Below are 19,248 nucleotides of genomic sequence, written 5' to 3' on the forward strand. Positions count from 1 at the left end.
TTATTGACCTAATATTTATTTTCCACCATAATTTACAAATAAATTCTTTAAAAATCCTACAATGTGATTTCCTGGATTTTTTTTTCTCATTTTGTCTCTCACAGTTGAAGTGTACCTATGTTGAAAATTACACACCTCTGTCATCTTCCTAAGTAGGAGAACTTGCACAATGAGGGACTGACTGAATACTTTTTGGCCCCGCTGTATATACTGTATCAGCATTTTATGCAAGTGAGCCCCCCCCCGCATGACACATGTGTTGGGGGGGAGCGGGGGAGGAGCAGGGGGAGACACACCTGCACACGTGTGAGACACATGCACCACGTGTGTTGTTTTCACGCCACACTTGTGGGGCACTTAGACAAATTTCACATCCAGCTTGACAGTGATCATCTGCTGACTGTTTTCGTGATGATAGTACAAATGGCCACAAATTTTCAAAGTGCCAAATGAGTGGTGTTAGATGTGCGTGCGTGTCACCTGGAATTTGGCCGACACCTGATGCGAGAGGTGTTGTGGGCTGGGGTGTTTGGCTGGTTTGGTTTTTGTTTTCTGTTTCTCCCACCAGGTGGTATGCATTCAGGACTGAGTGGCTGAGCATCAGGACCTCACCCTGAACACCTGAGGCTTGTTATCACGTGCAGGTCATCAGGACTCACAGCTGTGGTGTATTTTGTCTTAATCAGAGATTGCTGCATTTAAACCTTGAATGCACAGTGTGTGATTGCCAGAGACTCGACCTTGTGAGCAGACGTGTGAGATCGACGTCAGGAGAACAATCTCACCATCACGGACGCAGAGACCACTCCAGGTTTGACGCCACAATCTGTGAAGGAGGATTGGGTGAGGTCTCACGCTCTTCAGCACACTTCCTGAGGTAATTTGGTTTTGGTGACTTTTATGAAGTAATGACAGTGGATTAGGTGTCCCTCACACCTTGTGTTAGTGAGCTGTCACATTATGCTAATTGTCTAATCAGCTTCTGCTGCAGTGGAGATTTGAACTGAGTTGTTCCGTGCCTGCAGGGTAAGAAGCTGATGTATAGATTTAAGCCAGGAAGTGTTTGCTGATTGCGTGCACCTTTGAGTTGTGTCTCTCTGTGTGGAGTTGGACTCACCTCATGTTTTCTTTCTTCACAGACTCGGTTTGTCGCGGCCACCTGGGGGGTGTTGGCAGGGTCCCTGGGTCCGAACTGCTGTGGCTCCGGACCGTTTGCGCTGCTGAGAGCGCGCCGTGTTTTCACCTCACCAGACCACGGACTGTTTAGTTGTTTAGCATCACTCACTGTTATGTTTATTAAATTCTGTTATCCTTTGAACCGTGCTCTGCTTATTTTATGCTGGGTCCTTCAAACGCTGGGTCGGTGGTCCGACCGCGTCCGAAACATAACAAGAGGGCTCGAATGGGCTCTCACAGCCACACTCTGTCTTTCAGCCACTGGTGTGCGCAAATAGTTGTAGCAACAGGTGTACGAGGCATTAGAGGCAGCTACGAATTTACACGTATTGCATATGATTCCTGCTTCATGCACAATTCATGCGCAATTCAACCAAATTCACAGTATGTGCGAAGGGGCCCTAACACTTGCAAATGTGCAAGAAGCTTCAGTGACTTGTAGAGTCAGCTTTTATATGCCTGTTTTTCCATAAATATTTTGAGATGTATATCTTCAGAAATGTATGAATATATCTGCATTTTTCCAATCTTTATCAGTAGTTATTTCAGTCACTGTGGCAATGAGCTAATATTCAGGAGTGATCCCTACTACGTTAGAGTCATGATGTTCTCTATAAGGTCTCATAATGTCCTTCAACAGTCACAGGTGTCCTCTCAGCAAAAGCATATAGTATGCAATGTGATGATAACATGCTCATATGGTGTTTTGTGTTTTCAATCACTTTGCAGCTCTTTGCCATTTTTGCATTTGCAACATGTGGAGCCTACACTGGACAGCTGAGGGTCAGCGTGGACTGCATGGAAAAGGCCAGCAGCAATCTCAGTATCAGCATCGACTTTGCCTATCCTTTCAGGTGATTTGAGATTTTCCCACCCTGTATTCATTGTTTTCCCTCTCACTCTGCCTGTATTATTGTCAAGTCTGTCTGGTCTGACTTCTGCATTTTCTCCCTTATTTTCAAGGGAACTTAAATATTTCCAAATGCAGTTGGCTATTTACAGATTCAGGACTGACATAGCAAGACAAATTTCTGACAACATGGAAGATAACATGGTAACCCAGTGTTACATCCAAGTTTTACCTCCATATTTTTAAATGTATGGATGTTCATGCATGAGAAGTGTGCGCACAACAACATGTCAACATCCATGCAATGTTGTTGGCATCTGGAACTTATCCTTTTGGGGAGTTGATGGCCTAAAGGATAATATGGTGGGCTTAAGACCAGAGGATCTTTAGTTCAATCCCCAGCAGATCAGAAAATCACGAAAGGTAGCTTGGGCAAGGTCCACAATCCTTAAACTGCTCTTGAGATGTTAGAGAGTGAGTGAATGGCTGGTTGTGAACTATCATTGTTAAGCACTTTGAGAGACTGTTTCAATAGAAAACAGTGACTGTTTGGTCAAGCTTCATCTGATTTATGTCAAAATTAAGGTCCTCTTCACACATACTACGAATGTGTAAAATCGTAGCTGCTTCCAACACCTCGTACACCTGTTGCTACAACTGTTTGCGCACACCAGCGGCTGAAACACAGAGTGTGCGCTGTGAGAGCCCATCAAACCCTCTTGCGGCAGCTGTGGGCCAAATTCCAGCTGACACACATGAACATCTAACACCGCTCGCTTGGCACTTCGAAAATGTGTAACCATTCGCACTGTTAACCACGACAACAGTCAGCAGATGATCACTATCGAGCTGGATGTGAAATTTGTCTAAGTGCCCCACAAGTGTGGCTTTTCAAACAGACACACTTACATGTTGGTGTGTGCGCTGAACTGACGTGGTTGTGTCCGCCGACAGGAGTGGCTGTGGAAATCTCTGGTTCTGGACATCCCAGCTGGAGAACACAATTTGTGTTTGGACGGACATGAACTAACAACTGCCCACTGTGACGTGCATGTGTCTGCTTGCTGTCATGGGCATACATAAAACATATATCACTGTTGCAGTGGGCTGCAGCAAGTGCGTGCACGGCGTGCACATTGACAGGCTACCCCAGGTGAAACGGGAAGTCAAATCATAACACGCTGCAGCGAGCTGAATGTCACGTCACCCACGTGAGCTCTGTTCCACATGACACGGTGTCTGTCCTGTGGCACGCTGTCCACAAGACATGCGTGTCAGACAGGACATGTGTGTGGGGCGGCTGGACATGCTGCCAGCAGATGTGGACATGATGAGAGCGCCCTGCTTCATCATTCATGTCATTTCATGACTGTACGTCTGTGACCATGGGTCATCTACAGAGGAACAAATGGATCATACTTGTATTGTCTGTTTGAGAAGAGGGATTCAATAAATGCAGTGTTTTATATGGTGTGTGGTTGTATTATTTTTAAATACGTCCATGTCCTTCTTGATATCAGGCATTTTCCCGCACCTTTTACAGGACAGTGATGGTAGCTCAGTGGTAAAGTTTCTGGCTGGCAATCAGAGCTTTTGGAAAGTGCAGGTTCAAATCCCATGGGTGGCATGTATTCTTATTTTTTTATTTTCACGTGCAGCTGATCGCACTGTGTTCCCGAATGCACGAAACCGTCACAGCGGCATCGTTCACACCTGCCCAACGGCTCGATATTTTCGTGGTTTGCTCATACGAGCTGTTCTGCTGTGATTCGTCCTGAGTTGTACTTATTCATACTATGTGTGAAGGGGCCCTAAGGATGTAATCATTATGATGATTTAAGGAAGATCACCAATGTTGTAGTGGACACCATTCCATATGGGAGTCTTTTGTTCGGTCAAGTCAGGTCTGGGCTGTGCCCCACTACATCTACCACACTATGAAACTATCTTGGTTCCTGGATGTCAACCATTCAGGAGGACAACCAGTTCATCCCCACCTCTAGAAAGTAACCATTTTTCTGCAGCACCCAGGTGAAATGTGGGTGTCCTCTTGACTTACTCCAACAGCTGGGGTCCTCAACACTCATGCTGGATCATGCACAGAGATATATGTGACATGGTCAAAATGTCATAGCTGATGTTCCTTCACAATGCAAGTGACACTCCTCAGCAACCGTTCATTTGACACAAAGTTATTGCAGCAGTATCCAAGGATCCTTCGATGAAACCTAGTACTAAAAACATCCAGTCATCACCTTAGGTCACTGGTTAGCATCTAAGTCTCACAACCGTATAGCAAGACAGGCAGCACCTGAACCCTAAAGATTGGACCTTCCTTCTGCTGCAAAAGTCTTGACATCACCAAACACCTCTGTCCAGCAGCAACATGACTCCAAAAGCTCTTCTGAGGTGTCTCCTGATCTCATCTGCCGAGGACCCAGAGACATGAATGTCATTACCGAGATAAGCGGTAATGCCACATTCACAACACACTTCTGATGGCTGAGTCCAGGAAGTCATTGAAAGCCTGGAAACAAAAACAGTCTCATAATAAACCTTACTAATGACCTTAAGTATTTATTTGTGGCATATCACCTCCTTGAATAAAAGAAGCCCCATCAGTGTTGTGCTTTAAGCATCATTTTGGAATTATATCAGACATAGTGGTGTTTGTTTTAACACCTGTACCTCCCTGTGTTTCAGGTTGCACCAGGTTTCCTTTGAGGCTCCTCTGTGTGAGGGCATGAGGAGAGAACGCCTTTTCCTCACTGGAGACTACTCATCTTCTGCAGAGTTCTTTGTCATTATAGCTGTCTTTGCTTTCCTCTTTTCTCTCATGGCCACTATTGTCTACATCTTCTTTCAAAAGAAGTATCATGAAAACAGCGAGGTCCGCTCATTGTAAGTGCAGAGGATTTGATCCTGTTTCTGTATGCTTTTATGCAAATGCTAAACTTTAAAGCATGAAATCAGAGAAAGGATAAATAATATGGTTTGAAATTTGGCCACTTTATGGTTCATATGTCTGTTCAAGTTCTCATTAAAACAAAGACCTTTCCATGTAGACATTGTCAAGAGGGTTTGCTGACATTCAAACCAAGCATCTGAATAGGGAAGAAAGTTGATTTAACTGATAAAGCTTTTCTGGATGAAGTGCTAACATCTTCAAGGAACTAAAGCAAACAAGTCTAGTTGACCTCACTCAGCCTACTTGGATACCATGACCTGGATGACTGAGAATTTCCACAGATCACAATTTAAGTCTCTCAGCAACTGATGATCTACTAGGATTTTCACACACAACTGTCTCTTAGTCTACTGTACAGAAAATGTTTTTCCAGTGAGCAGTTGAGAAAATGCCTTGTTAAGGGTAGAGGCCGGAGAAGAATGGCCAGACTGCTTCATCGTTTACAACCAGGGTCTGCTGAAGAGAAGCTCTGAATGCACAATGCTTTGAACCTTGAAGCAGATTTTCTACAGTGCCAGAAGACCACACTGGGTGCCACTCCAGTCAGCTAAGAACTGGAAAGTGAAGCCTCATTGCACATGAGCTCACCAATATCGGACAATGGAAGGTTGTTAAAATGTTGCCTGGTCTGATAAGTCTTGACATTCAGATGGTAGTCCCAATTTGGCGTAAACAATATGAAAGCATGGATCCATTCTGCTTTGTATCAACAAACCAGGCTGATGGTGGTGTGACAGTGTAGCAACTTTGTGATGGTATCATGTCAGAATTGACCAAAATCTGAGGAATGTTTCCACCTTGATAAATCTAGGGCCCCAAGAGTTAAACTAAGTCCTGAAGGAAAAACTGGGTCCAATCACAGGGACGTGTCTAACTTTAGGTGAAGGGGGAGAGGGGCACAACTTGGTAGGGTGTGCTGACAACATTACCTACTAGGGTATATAAAATAAATGGTAAATGGACTGCATTTATATAGTGTTTTTCCATCTGCTGGGGGCAAGGTAAATACTAAATACTCATGCTCATTGTTCTTAATACATCATTTTTATTTTAAACACTGGAATTGTTCTGAAGACAGTAACTTCAGTCAAATGAGCTGAGCTTGGCACTGCAGTAAATAATTCTGCATGCTTCTAATTCTTCCTCAACCAACCTTTGTTTATTCTGCATCCGATGCTTGCAAACTGTATCCATTGTTGTTGCCAGGGAGTACATAAAAGACTATCAATTTTTCTGTTTAAAACCACACATATTACTGTTCAACAAGCATGCATTCTGCTATAATCAACTTCTATGTTTTGTCTTTAACATGTCTTCAGGACTTTGTGGTGACAGTCATATTCTCCTTCATGTGGCTGGTCAGTTCTTCTGCATGGGCTAAAGCACTGTCTGATGTCAAAATAGCCACTGATCCAGACGAGGTACAGCTCCTCATCTCTGCCTGCAAAGATCAGACCAATAAATGTGGTTCTGTGCTTGGGCCGCGCTGGTCTGGACTCAACACCTCAGTGGTAGGTCACCCAAGACATGCCTCTCCAGCACAGCAGTAGGAAGAAATAAATTACAATTTAGAATCTGAATTTGTACCTCTGTCTGTTTCTGCCTGCAGGTTTTTGGGTTTCTTAACTTTGTTTTATGGGCTGGAACATCTGGTTTGTCTTTAAGGAGACAGGTTGGCACAGAGGTGGTTCAAGGTACGCAGGCAGGGCATCTGGGAAACAAGGTGGCACATTTACCCAGCAGCCCTACAACCAGAGCAGCTTTGAGCAGTCAGGAAACTACAACACACAGGGGAACCTCGATCAGCTGTCTGAGTATAGGCAGGTGGGAGGACCAACGTCTTACTCCAATCAGATGTAGTTTTTTGGACGCCATCCGTAAATGGCGATATAAGTGAGGGGTTGTAAAGTAACTGCTTATTTGTCATAAATGTGTGTGTGTGTGGTGGTGTGTGTGTGTGTGTGGTGTGTGTGTTGTGTGTGTGTGTGTGTGTGTGTGTGTGTGTGTGTGTGTGTGTGTGTGTGTGTGTGTGTAACAAAAAGGCCATTAAAAATTTTTGTCAAAGAAAGGATTTTAGTTGTGAAATGACAAGTTAAACTTAGATATTGTAGATATTGTTGGGTATTGTACAAAACTATTAGTCTTTTACTCCTGCTCTCAGAGGTGGTGTTTGTGGAATGTGTGGAATGTCTGTTTATTCGTGTTTACTAGATTTGACACTCTCCATTTTCCAAACTGGTTTGCACTGTGTTGTGGAAAGCGGGAAAAAAATGTTTTTAGTAACTATACAACTTTCCAAAAACGGTTAACTATGTGCATGATGTCATGTGTCATATCTGTGAAACAATGTTTTTGAGGAGTTATTTCTGAAGATTTAAAAGTTTACATACATTACCTGGACTTATTTATTTATTTATTACTGTAACAGGAAAGATATTTTGTTACTTGATATTTGTAATTGAGATTTGAAGTGAATTTTCATATTTGATTACATCAATGATTCAACTCTTGAATACAAGTTCATAATGTAATTTAAAGCAATAACTGCATGCTGCACATCACAGAGTTTATGTCAGATTAATAACAGTATGCAGCGTGTTTCTCTTCCCATTTCTTTCATGTAGTTGCAGAGGTGTTAGTTTTATTTTAATAGTGTTAAGAAGAAGATTGTGTCTCTCCTTCTTTAAAAATGCCTGCTCCTGTTGCAAATATACTCAATTGTTTTCTATGTTATCCTCAGATTACTGGGAAGTACAAGCCTGAGTCATGTACTATCAAGCACATCCACCGAATCCACTTACAACTTTGAAGCCCAGCAAAAAAGAAAAAAGATGACAGTCTCACAGTGCTAGTTGTAGAATAGTAAGCAGATGGATTAACCAGTCTATATCGGTGCATACTGAGCATCTACAGGAGCTGTTGTTGACCCTTGCCCCTTTGGGAGAGGTCATGTGGCATGTCTTGCTTTGTCTATCTGCTTACAAAACAATACAATAACTGACATGGGGCAGAGGGCTTTTTTTGTGTTAGATGTAGGTTTTGGGACTCAGAACAAATGATTACAGGAAAAATGTTTTCTTCCTTGTGACTTGTGATTAGTCGGGCCTGCGTAGGATTAATGGAGTCAGTCAGTGAGTGGGTCCGTAAAGTTTCCATAACTAAATAAAATAGTAAATGGACTGCATTTATATAGCGCTATGCATCTGCATCAGATGCTCAAAGTGCTTTACAATAATGCCTCACATTCACCCTCGATGTCAGGGTGCTGCCATACAAGGTGCCCCACTACACACCGGGAGCAACTAGGGGATCTCCGGTCAGGCTGAGATTGAACCAAGGATCCTTCTGGTCTCAAGCCCAAGGCTTACCACTAGACCATCACCTCCCCTAACTAACTAATATTGGATATTCATTTCTGAAATTTTGGATTCTGCCTGGGGTTGGGCCATCTCAACTGAACTGGAAAATTATCTCTTCTCCAGTAAAGCATTTCAATGGTTGACAAAATCCATTGGGGGGGGGGTGAGTTCTGTACTTTTAGATGTGCAAATCTGAATTGTACATTCTATGGACATGTTGAACTTCCAGAATAAATAAAATCAAATAAAAACACAGGTGAACTCTTGATACAGCAGATTCATTTTTCCTGATAGTGTCTTGTAGTGTTTTGGTGACATTTCAATTTAAAGAACTAATGGATGGGGTGAGGTCCTACAATCTCTGATTGCTGCTGTTTACAATTAAATATATATTTCAAGTATGTAAATCTTAAAAGGAATAATTTAAAGAAAAAAGTGTTCCATTATAATAATCAAAAAGACAATGCTCAGTTGCTGTTACAATGACTTGTGAAACCATTTGTGCATGTAGCTTGCATCAGTGTAACTAAGCAAACTGATGATTCATGTGTGTATATGAGTAGTGTTCTGTTGTCCATGATAATGTATATAGGTCTACAGCCATGTACATTTGAGATGGTATGGAAAATGGATTTTTTTAAAAATCGCGATTATGTTTACTTTGACTTCCACTTCACTGCAGTCAGTATAAAATCAAGATATTTCATGTTTTGTGTGGTTAACTTAATTTCATTTGTTAATTTACATCCATTCTCGCATTTAAGGTCTGCATGACATTCCAAAATAAGTTGGGACAAGGGCAAGTTAGGGCAAGTAATGACCTTAAAAAAAAAAAAAAAAAATATATATATATATATATATATATATATATATATATATATATATATATATATATATATATATATATATATATAACTTTAGACAGGTGATGTCAACAGGTGACTGTAATCATGATTTAGTACAAATCAGAGTCCATGAAAGGGAGACTTTTTGTGAAGAAAAGATGCAGTTAATCTCCAGTTTTCTCACACATCTGTGAGATGTGTGAGAAAATTACTAAAAACTCTAAAAACAATGTTCCTCGAAGATTGGAAGGGATATCATTAAATTATTCAAGGAAGCCAGAGGAATTTCAGTGCATAAAGGGCACGGGAGCAAGCCTAAACTGAAGACCAGTGTTCACCAATCCCTCAGATGACACTGCATTAAGAACAGTTATTCATCAATAGCTGATAACCACATGGGCAAGGAATTACTTTTGGAAACCTTTGTCAAGCATTACAATCAGGACTTACAGTGGGGCTAAAAAGTATTTAGTCAGTCCCTGATTGTGCAAGTTCATCTACTTAGAAAGATGAGAGAGGTCTGTAATTTTCATCATAGGTACACTTCAACTGTGAGAAGCAAAATGAGAAAAAATTCCTGGAAATCACATTGTGGGATTTTTAAAGAATTTATTTGTAAATTATGGTGGAAAATAAGTATTTGGTCAATAACAAAAGTTCAGCTCAAAACTTTGTAACATAATGGTTCCTCTAATTCTTCACCAGGTTTGCACACACTGTAGCTGGTATTTTGGCCCATTCCTCCATGCAGATCTCCTCTAGAGCAGTGATGTTTTGGGGCTGTTGCTGGGCAACACGGATATTCAACTCCCTCAACAAATTTTCTATGGGGTTGACGTCTGGAGACTGGCTTGGCCACTCCAGGACCTTGAAATGCTTTTTACGGAGCCACTCCTTTGTTGCCTGAATGATGTGTTTGGGATCATTGTCATGCTGGAAGAGCCATCCACATTGCATCTTCAATACTCTCACTAATGGAAGGAGGTTTTGGCTTAAAATCTCATGATACATGGCCATGTTCATTCTTCCCTTAACACGGATCAGTCGTCCTGTCCCCTTTGCAGAAAAACAGCCCAAAAGCATGATGTTTCCACCCCCCCTTGCTTCACAGTAGATATGGTGTTCTTGGAATGGAACTCATTCCATTTAGCATTCTTCTTCCTCCAAACACGACGAGTTGAGTTTTTACCAAAATGTTCTATTTTGGTTTCATTTGACTACATGATATTCTCCCAGTCCTCTTCTGGATCATCCATATGCTCTCTGGAAAACTTCAGACAGGCCTGGACATGTACTGGCTTAAGCAGAGGGACACATCTGGCACTGCAGGATTTCAGTCCCTCTCTGCATAGTGTGTAGCCTTTGTTACTTGGGTCCCAGCTCTCTGCATGTTATTCATCAGGTCCCTCCATGTAGTTCTGAGATTTTTGTTCACCATTTTCATGATCATTTTGACCCCACAGGATGAGATCTTACGTGGAGCCCCAAATTGAGGGAGATTATCAATGGTCTTGTATGTCTTCCATTTTCTTACAATTGCTCCCACAGTTGATTTATTCACACCAACCTGCTTGACTACTGGAGATTCACTCTTCTCAGCCTGGTGCACATGTACAATTTTCTTCCTGGTGTCCTTCGACAGCTCTTTGGTCTTGACCATGGTTGAGTTTGGAATCTGACTGTTTGAGGCTGTGGATAGGTGTTTTTATACAGCAGATAACGAGTTCCAACAGATGCCATTAATACAGGTAACAGGTGGAGGACAGAAGAGCTTCTTAAAGAAGTTACAGGTCTGTGAGAGCCAGAAATCTTGTTTGTGGATGACCAAATACTTATTTTCCACCATAATTTACAAATAAATTCTTTAAAAATCCTACAATGTGATTTCCTGGATTTTTTTTTCTCATTTTGTCTCTACAGTTGAAGTGTACCTATGTTGAAAATTACAGACCTCATTGTTCTAAGTAGGAGAACTTGCACAATCAGGGACTGACTAAATACTTTTTGGCCTCACTGTACGAGGTCTGTTAGAAAAGTATAGGACCTTTTTATTTTTTTCAAAAACATGTTGCATGGGATTGATAGTGATTCCTGCCGAGTGGGGATGTTTTCAGTTATTTGACATTATTAGGTTATTAGGCAAAGGCTAGCTACCTAGCTGCTATGTGGTCTGCTTAGACAATAGAGTAAGTTCGGCCAGCTACTGTTATGCATTATACTTGCATAGAACTGCAGTTATTGGTGTTTTTCTGATATTGCTGTATTAATAAGCACGTGTGTTAGGATTTGTAACGGCTGCTTTAGCAAACAAGTTTGGCCGCAGACGTGGACCCGCAGCAATTCACATGGCACTTGACTGGGCACTCCAGGGCCCTGATGGACTTGCACCCAGTGCTGCCTCATGCTACTCACCTGCTTCAAGTTACAGCCAGATGACCTCTATCAACATGTAGAACGTCTATGGCAGCTCGACATTCTCCCATTCCGAAGAGAACAGCTGGCATTGCAAACATGTCTGGACCAAGACGCTGTGACTATCCTGGACACTCGCACAGAGAGCATGCGTTGGTATTCCACACCTCTGCTGCGTGTCACCACTGAATGCCACAACTGAAGCAGTCACACCAATGCTCCGCAGTACAGAACGACGATTGTCAAGGCTAGTATATGCGAAGTGGAGATCCAGAAGCTTGTCGATGGAGGATGTGTCACCAAGCTCAGGGCAGAGGAGGTGAGTAATTCCAGTGAGTCATGGTTTATTTTCCCCAACGTCTCGTCCACCACAATGCCAAGAACCGTCTAGTGTTTCACTGATCCTTTACCCATGGAGGCCTGTCCCTCAATGAGCAACTCCTCCCAGGGCCTCACTTATCGGGGTCCACCTCCAGTTCCAGCAATATGCTGTTGCCTCAGTGGAGATGCAGGAACTATGTTCCACCAAGGTTGTTTCCTGCCTGAGGATCATCCACTGCTGAGGTTTATATGGAGGCATTTTCAAATGCCTCACACGACAGTCTTGACCTGACTGCCTTTGGAGTCCTGCAGATTTAGACTTTGTGGGGGCCAGGGTGTCCAAGACCCAAGACCTGATGGCTCAGCACACTTGGCAGTACGTGGACACAACTAATAATCCCTCTGATGACCTCACACGTGGTAAGACCGTAGCTGAGCTGCCAGTCCCACACCGATGGATCCAGAGTCCACCATTCCTTCTTGATCAACCTGATGAATGGCCATCACTCCCTGCCTCCATAGAGCCAGAGGATGATGACAAAATCTGCGGCCTTACTCAGACGTGTGTGGCACCTAAACCACCCGATGTCTCCCAGTTCAACAGCTGAAATGACCTCCTTGAAGCCACCCAGCAGTTCCTTCACAGGGCAGCGGATGACCCCACTCTACCTCAGCCTGACCCTCGTTATACTGAAGTTTACTTACTGAAGGCAAGCCAAGCAGACTGCTTCCCAGAGAAGTTCAAGTGTCTCAAGACTAGAAAACCATTGCTTGCTAGCGGTAGGCTCAGTACGCTAGCACAAAAATATACCAGATAAGTCTCATTTGCATTGGTGGATGCCTTCGCCACGTGGATAAATTCTGTCCTGGTGATATCCACCCAAGTGTCCTCAATTCACACCACGCCATGACTAAACTACTCATCTAGGATGTGGATGCACACCTGCTTCACCCAGGGCCGTACTGGGTCTTCACCGAGATCAGGGCCAGTTCTGGGTTCTGCGGGGGAGACAGGCCATTAAACACCATCGGAGGATTTGCGCCAAGAGCAGGAAGTGGAGAGGGAACACAGTTGTTCTGATGATGGCAGACTTACCACATGCTCGTCTTCGGCTCCTCAAGCCCACATTCTTCTCAACAGAAGTGGGCTGCTTTGGACCATACAAAGTTAAAGTTGGGCAGCACGGCAAGAAATGCTGGGGAGTCATTTTCAAATGCCTAACAACTCATTGTTTCCACCTGGATCTGCTGGTCTTGATGCAGACACCCTCCTTGTAGCACTGAGGCGGTTTATTGCCCAGAGAGGCACCCCTTCAGAGATTTGGTTCGATTGAGGGACAAAAGTTCCAGGGGCAGAGAGAGAGCTGAAGGAAGCATTTGCTGCCATGGAGGCAGAGCTGCAGGAGAGCCTTAAATGGTAAATGGACTGCATTTACTGTATATATAGCGCTTTTCCATCTGCATCAGATGCTCAAAGCGCTTTACACATCAATGCCTCACATTCACCCCGATGTCAGGCTGCTGCCATGCAAAGCGCCCACTATACACCAGGAGCAACTAGGAGATTAAGGACCTTGTCCAACGGCCCTTAGTGATTTTCCGGTCAGCTGGGATTTGAACCGAGGATCCTCTGGTCTCAAGCCCAACGCTTAACCACTAAATCATCACCTCCCCTAGTGTTGCCAAGAAACGCATTAAGTTTCAGTTCAGCCCACCAGCCATGCCCCATTTCGAGGGACAGTCTGTCAAGAAAGATCTGCAGGTTGTCATAGGAGGTCACTCCATCCCAGAATAAATCCTCCTTATTGTCCTGATTGAAGTGAAGGGCATTTTAAATGCCAAACCTTTGGGATATGTGTCGTTGGATGTGGAAGACCCAGATCCTGTGACGGCGAACATGTTGCTGATGGGGCGGCAAGACTCCTTTCTGCCACAGGTGTCGTACACTCTGGACCCAGTCACCAGATGAAGATGACACCACTGTCAGATGGTGGTGGATCATTTCTGGGTGCAATTTCTCAGAAGCTACCTACCAACCCTTCAGATCCATCAGAAGTGGTGAAAGTATGCTGACTATCTCCTCCAGAACACTGTTCTGATGATTGTCAATCCTCAGCTGTCACATGCCCATTAGACTATCGGGAAGGTAGTCAAGCTGAATGCAAGTGCAGATGCATGCATTCGATCGGCAGAGGTCAAGGTTGGAGACAAGACTTATCTCAGAGCAGTAGCACGCCTTGTCCAGCTGCCAGTGCTTCCAGATGATCATGCTCCTTCAGAGAATGCTGATACTGGGACTTCAGTGCCATGATAGAGAATTTATTCTGTTTGCATAATAGCCATGCTATTCTGGGGGCGGCTGTTGTAAATGCCCCTTAGCTGTGTATCTGTATTTTGCTAGTTAAGGTCAGGCACCAGTTTGGGCACCCCCAATGCACTGTTAGGATTTGTGAGAATCTACTGAATTCTGGCTAGCAGCGTCATGACTGCAGCAATTAAGAGATTATCGCCCCGTTTGCGCTTAAACTGCCTTGTTTCTGCTTACAATCAACTTTAGAATGATTAAGAGGTTTTACATTGTCATCTGACAGTTAATAATCACATTATTAGTGTGAAGTTCGCTGATCCACAGCAGGATTGTTTTTCACCGGCACGGCTCCACCGAGGCCCGAGGCGCCAGCGCACATCCACCGGCGCGGCTCCACGTGAAGCCCGAGGCGTCAGCGCAGTTCCACCGTTGCGGCTTTACCGAGGCCCGAGGCGCCAGCGCGGAGTTATCTGACCATGGGTCTGAAGAAGGCACTGACAGCGGAGGAGGGAGACGATATCAAGAAGTCCCTGGACTTTTTGTCTGAGGAAATCTCTGTTGTTAAAATGCAGCAGAAATCCATTATGGAGCTGGTTGGGAAGAAGTGAAGGCTCTCCGGATCAGAATGCCGAGAAAGACCGGCGTTCTGGTGTACCTGGAGAACCGTGTTGCGGAGTTGGAACAGTACACAAGGATGAACGACGTTATATTACAGGAATTCATATTAAACCTCGATCCTACGCACGGGCGGTGTCAGAAGACAGCGGAGGGGAGGCCAGTGAGCAGGAGGCCGCTCAGTGGAACAACAGGTGGCTGACTTCCTGCAATCTAAGGTATTCAAATGGACTGTAATAACATTGAAGCGTGCCACCACCCCTGCCCAGTGAGAGAGGATGGAGACAAGCGAGCAGTATAATGAGGTTTGTCAACAGAAAACATATAAATGGCATTGTTAAAACAGGGACGGAAACTTAAAGGAACAAACGTATTCATCAATGAACATCTGACCAAAAGAAACGCAGACATCGTCAGGAAAGCTCGTTTCTTAAAAAAGCAGGGAAAAATTCAACAGCCATGGACATCCACTGCAAAACATTTATCAAATGAATGGAACACCAGAACAAGCGAAGGTATGGTATCAGGAACATCGAGGAACTGGACAATACGACAATAAGGTATGAGGACACAAACACATCACAACACCATGACACAGACCAGAGGAACCTATTCATCTACTACATCATCTACATCTGGAGACAAGAAGGATATAACTCAAAGGATTGCTGATCATGGAAAAGTAGAACTCGATAACATTTAAATACACAGACCACAATGTACTGGACTTGGAGCACGATATACTCGTAGACCCGGACAATAATTTTTCTCAATATCAATGACAGTTGTTGCTATTATACAGATCAACAGTTTAATCAGATCATTAAAACGGATAACAAATTATTCAATAATCCATTTCAACAGCAGAAGTCTATATGCAAACTTTAACAACATTAAAGAATATTTAAGTCAATTTAAAAAAATATTTAACATAATTGCTATATCAGAAACATGGATCAATGAAGATAAAGGAATGGCTTTTGAACTGGATGGATATGAATTTAACTGGTAAACAGAATAAGAGTGGAGGAGGAGTGGCTGTGTATGTGGATAAGAACATGGATTATAAAATAGTAGACAATATGACAACTGTGATTGATAACTTATTAGAATGTATAACTATTGAAATATGTGAAGAAAAAAGCAAAAATGTATTAGTCAGCTGTATATATAGAGCACCAGGATCTAGTATTGAAACATTCACTGACTGTATGGGAAAAATGTTCTCAAAAACTAATCAAAAAACTGTGTTCATTTGTGGTGACTTAAATATTGATCTGCTCAATCCAAATAAGCATAAAATAACAGATGAATTTATCAGTATAATGTTACAGTATGAGTTTATATCCAAAAATCACCAGGCCAAGCAGAATTACATCCCATAGTGCTACCTTAATTGATAATATATTCAGCAATGATATTGAGAATAACACTGTGAGTGGATTATTATCTACCAGTTTTCATCGTTTATAATAGAAACCATCGGCGGAATCAGCCAGAGGAGAAAATAAAATACAGGCGAGTGCGGACAGAGGAAAACATGAACACTAAAGAAGGATTTACAGGAGCAAAACTGGGAAAAGGTATACAGTGAAAGTGATGTTGATAGTGCATATGAAACTTTTTTACAAATATTTACATCATTATATGATAAAATTGTCCAATTAAACAAGACTACAGAAAACAAAAAATCCAAGCTCGACCATGGATGACGAAAGGGTTACGAAATGCATGTAATAAGAAAAATACACTGTATAGAGAATTCATAAAACTAAAGACTAAAGAGGTAGAAATAGATATAAGAAATACAAAAATAGATTAACTAATATTATACGGGTATGTAGGAAGGAATATTATAGTAACATATTATATAATAACAAAAACAATATTAAAGGAATATGGGATATATTAAATAGCATTATCAAAAATGGTAATAAAAACAGAGTTACCCTCAGTATTTCATTGATAATAATGTCAAGAAGGAAAATAAGGATGAGGTAGTCAACGGTTTTAATAATTTTTTGTAAATATTGGACCAAGCTTGGCAAGAAAAAAATTCCCGATTCCCAACCTGAGGATTGGGATAATAATCTCATAGAAAGAAATCCCTGTTCAATGTTCCTCACAGCAGTGGATGGAAAAGAAATTATAGAAATTATTGTGAATAATTGTAAATATAAAACATCTACCGATTTAAATGAAATTGATATGGTGGTGGTAAAACAGGTCATTGAATGGATTGTAGAACCATTAACATACATCTGTAACTTATCATTTCAAACCGGTAAATTTCCCAATCAAATGAAAATAGCTAAGGTTGTGCTGCTTTATAAGACTGGGATAGACACCACTTCACAAATTATAGACCTGTTTCTTTGCTTCCACAATTTTCCAAATTATTAGAAAAGTTATTCAATACTAGATTAGACAAATTCATAAATAAACATAAATTACTTACTGATAGTCAATATGAATTCAGAGCACATAGTTCAACATCACTTGCATTAATAGAATCAGTTGAGGAGATTACAAACGCCATAGACCACAAATTACATTCAGTTGGAATATTTATAGACCTTAAAAAGGCTTTTGATACAATCAATCATGACATATTAATCAATAAACTTGAACAGTATGGGATTAGGGGGTTGGTGTTGCACTGGGTGAGAAGCTACTTAAGTAACAGAAAACAGTTTGTGAAGTTGGGGGAATATACATCATCATGCTTGGACAATGCTTGTGGCATCCCACAGGGGGCAGTATTGGGTCCAAAACTGTTTCTAATTTATATAAATGATATTGTCAATGTTTCCAAAATATTAAAATTAGTATTATTTGCAGATGACACAAGCATTTTTTTGTTCAGGGGGGATTTGCAGGAGTTACTGAGGAGGATCAGTATAGAAATGGGAAAATTAAAAATATGGTTTGACAGAAACAAATTATCATTAAACTTAAGTAAAACAAAATACATGATATTTGGCTATTGTAATACAGACATACAGGTTCAGTTACAAGTCGAGGGGGTAGATATTGAAAGGGTACATGAAAATAAGTTTCTGGGGGTGATAATAGATAAGATAAACTGGAAGACTCATATAAAACATATACAAAGTAAACTGTCAAGAAGCATTTCAGTTCCAAACAAAGCAAAACATATTCTGGACCACAACTCACTCTGCATTCTTTACTGCTCACTGGTTTTACCATATTTACAATACTGTGCAGAGGTATGGGGTAATACTTATAAAGGTACAACACAATCACTATCAGTAATGCAGAAAAGAGCTATAAGAATTATTCATAATACTGGCTATAGAGATCATACAAATCCACTATTTTTACAATCCAAATTCTTAAAATTCAAAGACTTGGTTCATTTTCAAACAGTACAAATCGTGTATAAAGCAATAAACAATTTACTTCCAGCAAATATTAAAAATATGTTTTTTAACAGATCAGGGGATTGCAGTCTGAGGGGGAAATTTAATTTAAAGCATCAGTGGGCACGAAGAACATTAAAAGGTTTCTGTATTTCTGTCTGTGGGGTGAGGATGTGGAACAGATTGGGAGTGGGGCTTAAGCAATGTCCAAGCATGAACCAGTTCAACAGCGGTACAAAAATATGTTTTTTTTTTACGTATAGGGAGGAGGAAGGGTAATGAGGGTTAGGGTGTTTTTGTTTTTTTGCTTCGGCTTGTAAATATATAGTATTTTGTATGTAAGTAGGTATGTGTAGGTGTGTGTATATATATATATATATATATATATATATATATATATATATATATATATATATATATATATATATATATATATATATATATATATATAGATATAGATAGATAGATATATATAGATATAGATATATATAGATATATATAGATATAGATAGATAGTATATATATATATATCGGTTAGGTGTGTAGGAATCTATGTGTATATGTGGCAAAGGGTATCACTGGTTGTGGGGAAGAAGGGGTAGGGAAAAATAAGCTGATGCTTCACCCTACCCCTTTTCGGACATGTTGGGTACACAGTAGGAACTTTTTTGTTGTTGTCTTCACTGATCTATCTTGTAATTGTTGTTGTATCAGATGTTCGAAATAAACAGTTTTCATTCATTCATTCATTCATTTAGGTTCGGTCACATTAGTGGATGACCAGAGTTATTTTTAGAACCAACGTTGCATTTAAAGTAGAATGCGTTTATGAAGAGGGTGAGTTACCTATTCCTGCTGAGTGGGGATGTTTTAAGTAGCGTTATTTGCATTATTAGGTTATTGAGCAAAGGCTAGCTATCTAGCCGCTATTGTTGTCTGCTAGACAACGTTTGCTCATGTTAAGTAAGTTCGGCCAACTACTGTTATGCATATTATACTTACATAGCACTG

General features: G+C 41.4%; 1 protein-coding gene across 1 annotated transcript in view; it reads left to right on the top strand.

Moving 5' to 3' along the window:
- Positions 1-6,889, top strand: part of LOC117507304 (synaptoporin-like) — a 62,760-nt gene extending 55,871 nt beyond the window's left edge. Inside the window, 6 exon segments of the mRNA XM_034167148.1 lie at positions 1,906-2,030; positions 4,730-4,908; positions 4,911-4,927; positions 6,314-6,505; positions 6,604-6,634; positions 6,637-6,889. Of these exon segments, the coding sequence (XP_034023039.1) occupies positions 1,906-2,030; positions 4,730-4,908; positions 4,911-4,927; positions 6,314-6,505; positions 6,604-6,634; positions 6,637-6,854 (762 nt within the window). The 3' untranslated portion in view covers positions 6,855-6,889.
- Positions 6,890-19,248: the final 12,359 nt, after the last annotated feature.

Source organism: Thalassophryne amazonica, chromosome 3 (assembly GCF_902500255.1).
Source record: "Thalassophryne amazonica chromosome 3, fThaAma1.1, whole genome shotgun sequence".
In the NCBI taxonomy this organism is placed as follows: Eukaryota; Metazoa; Chordata; class Actinopteri; order Batrachoidiformes; family Batrachoididae; genus Thalassophryne; species Thalassophryne amazonica.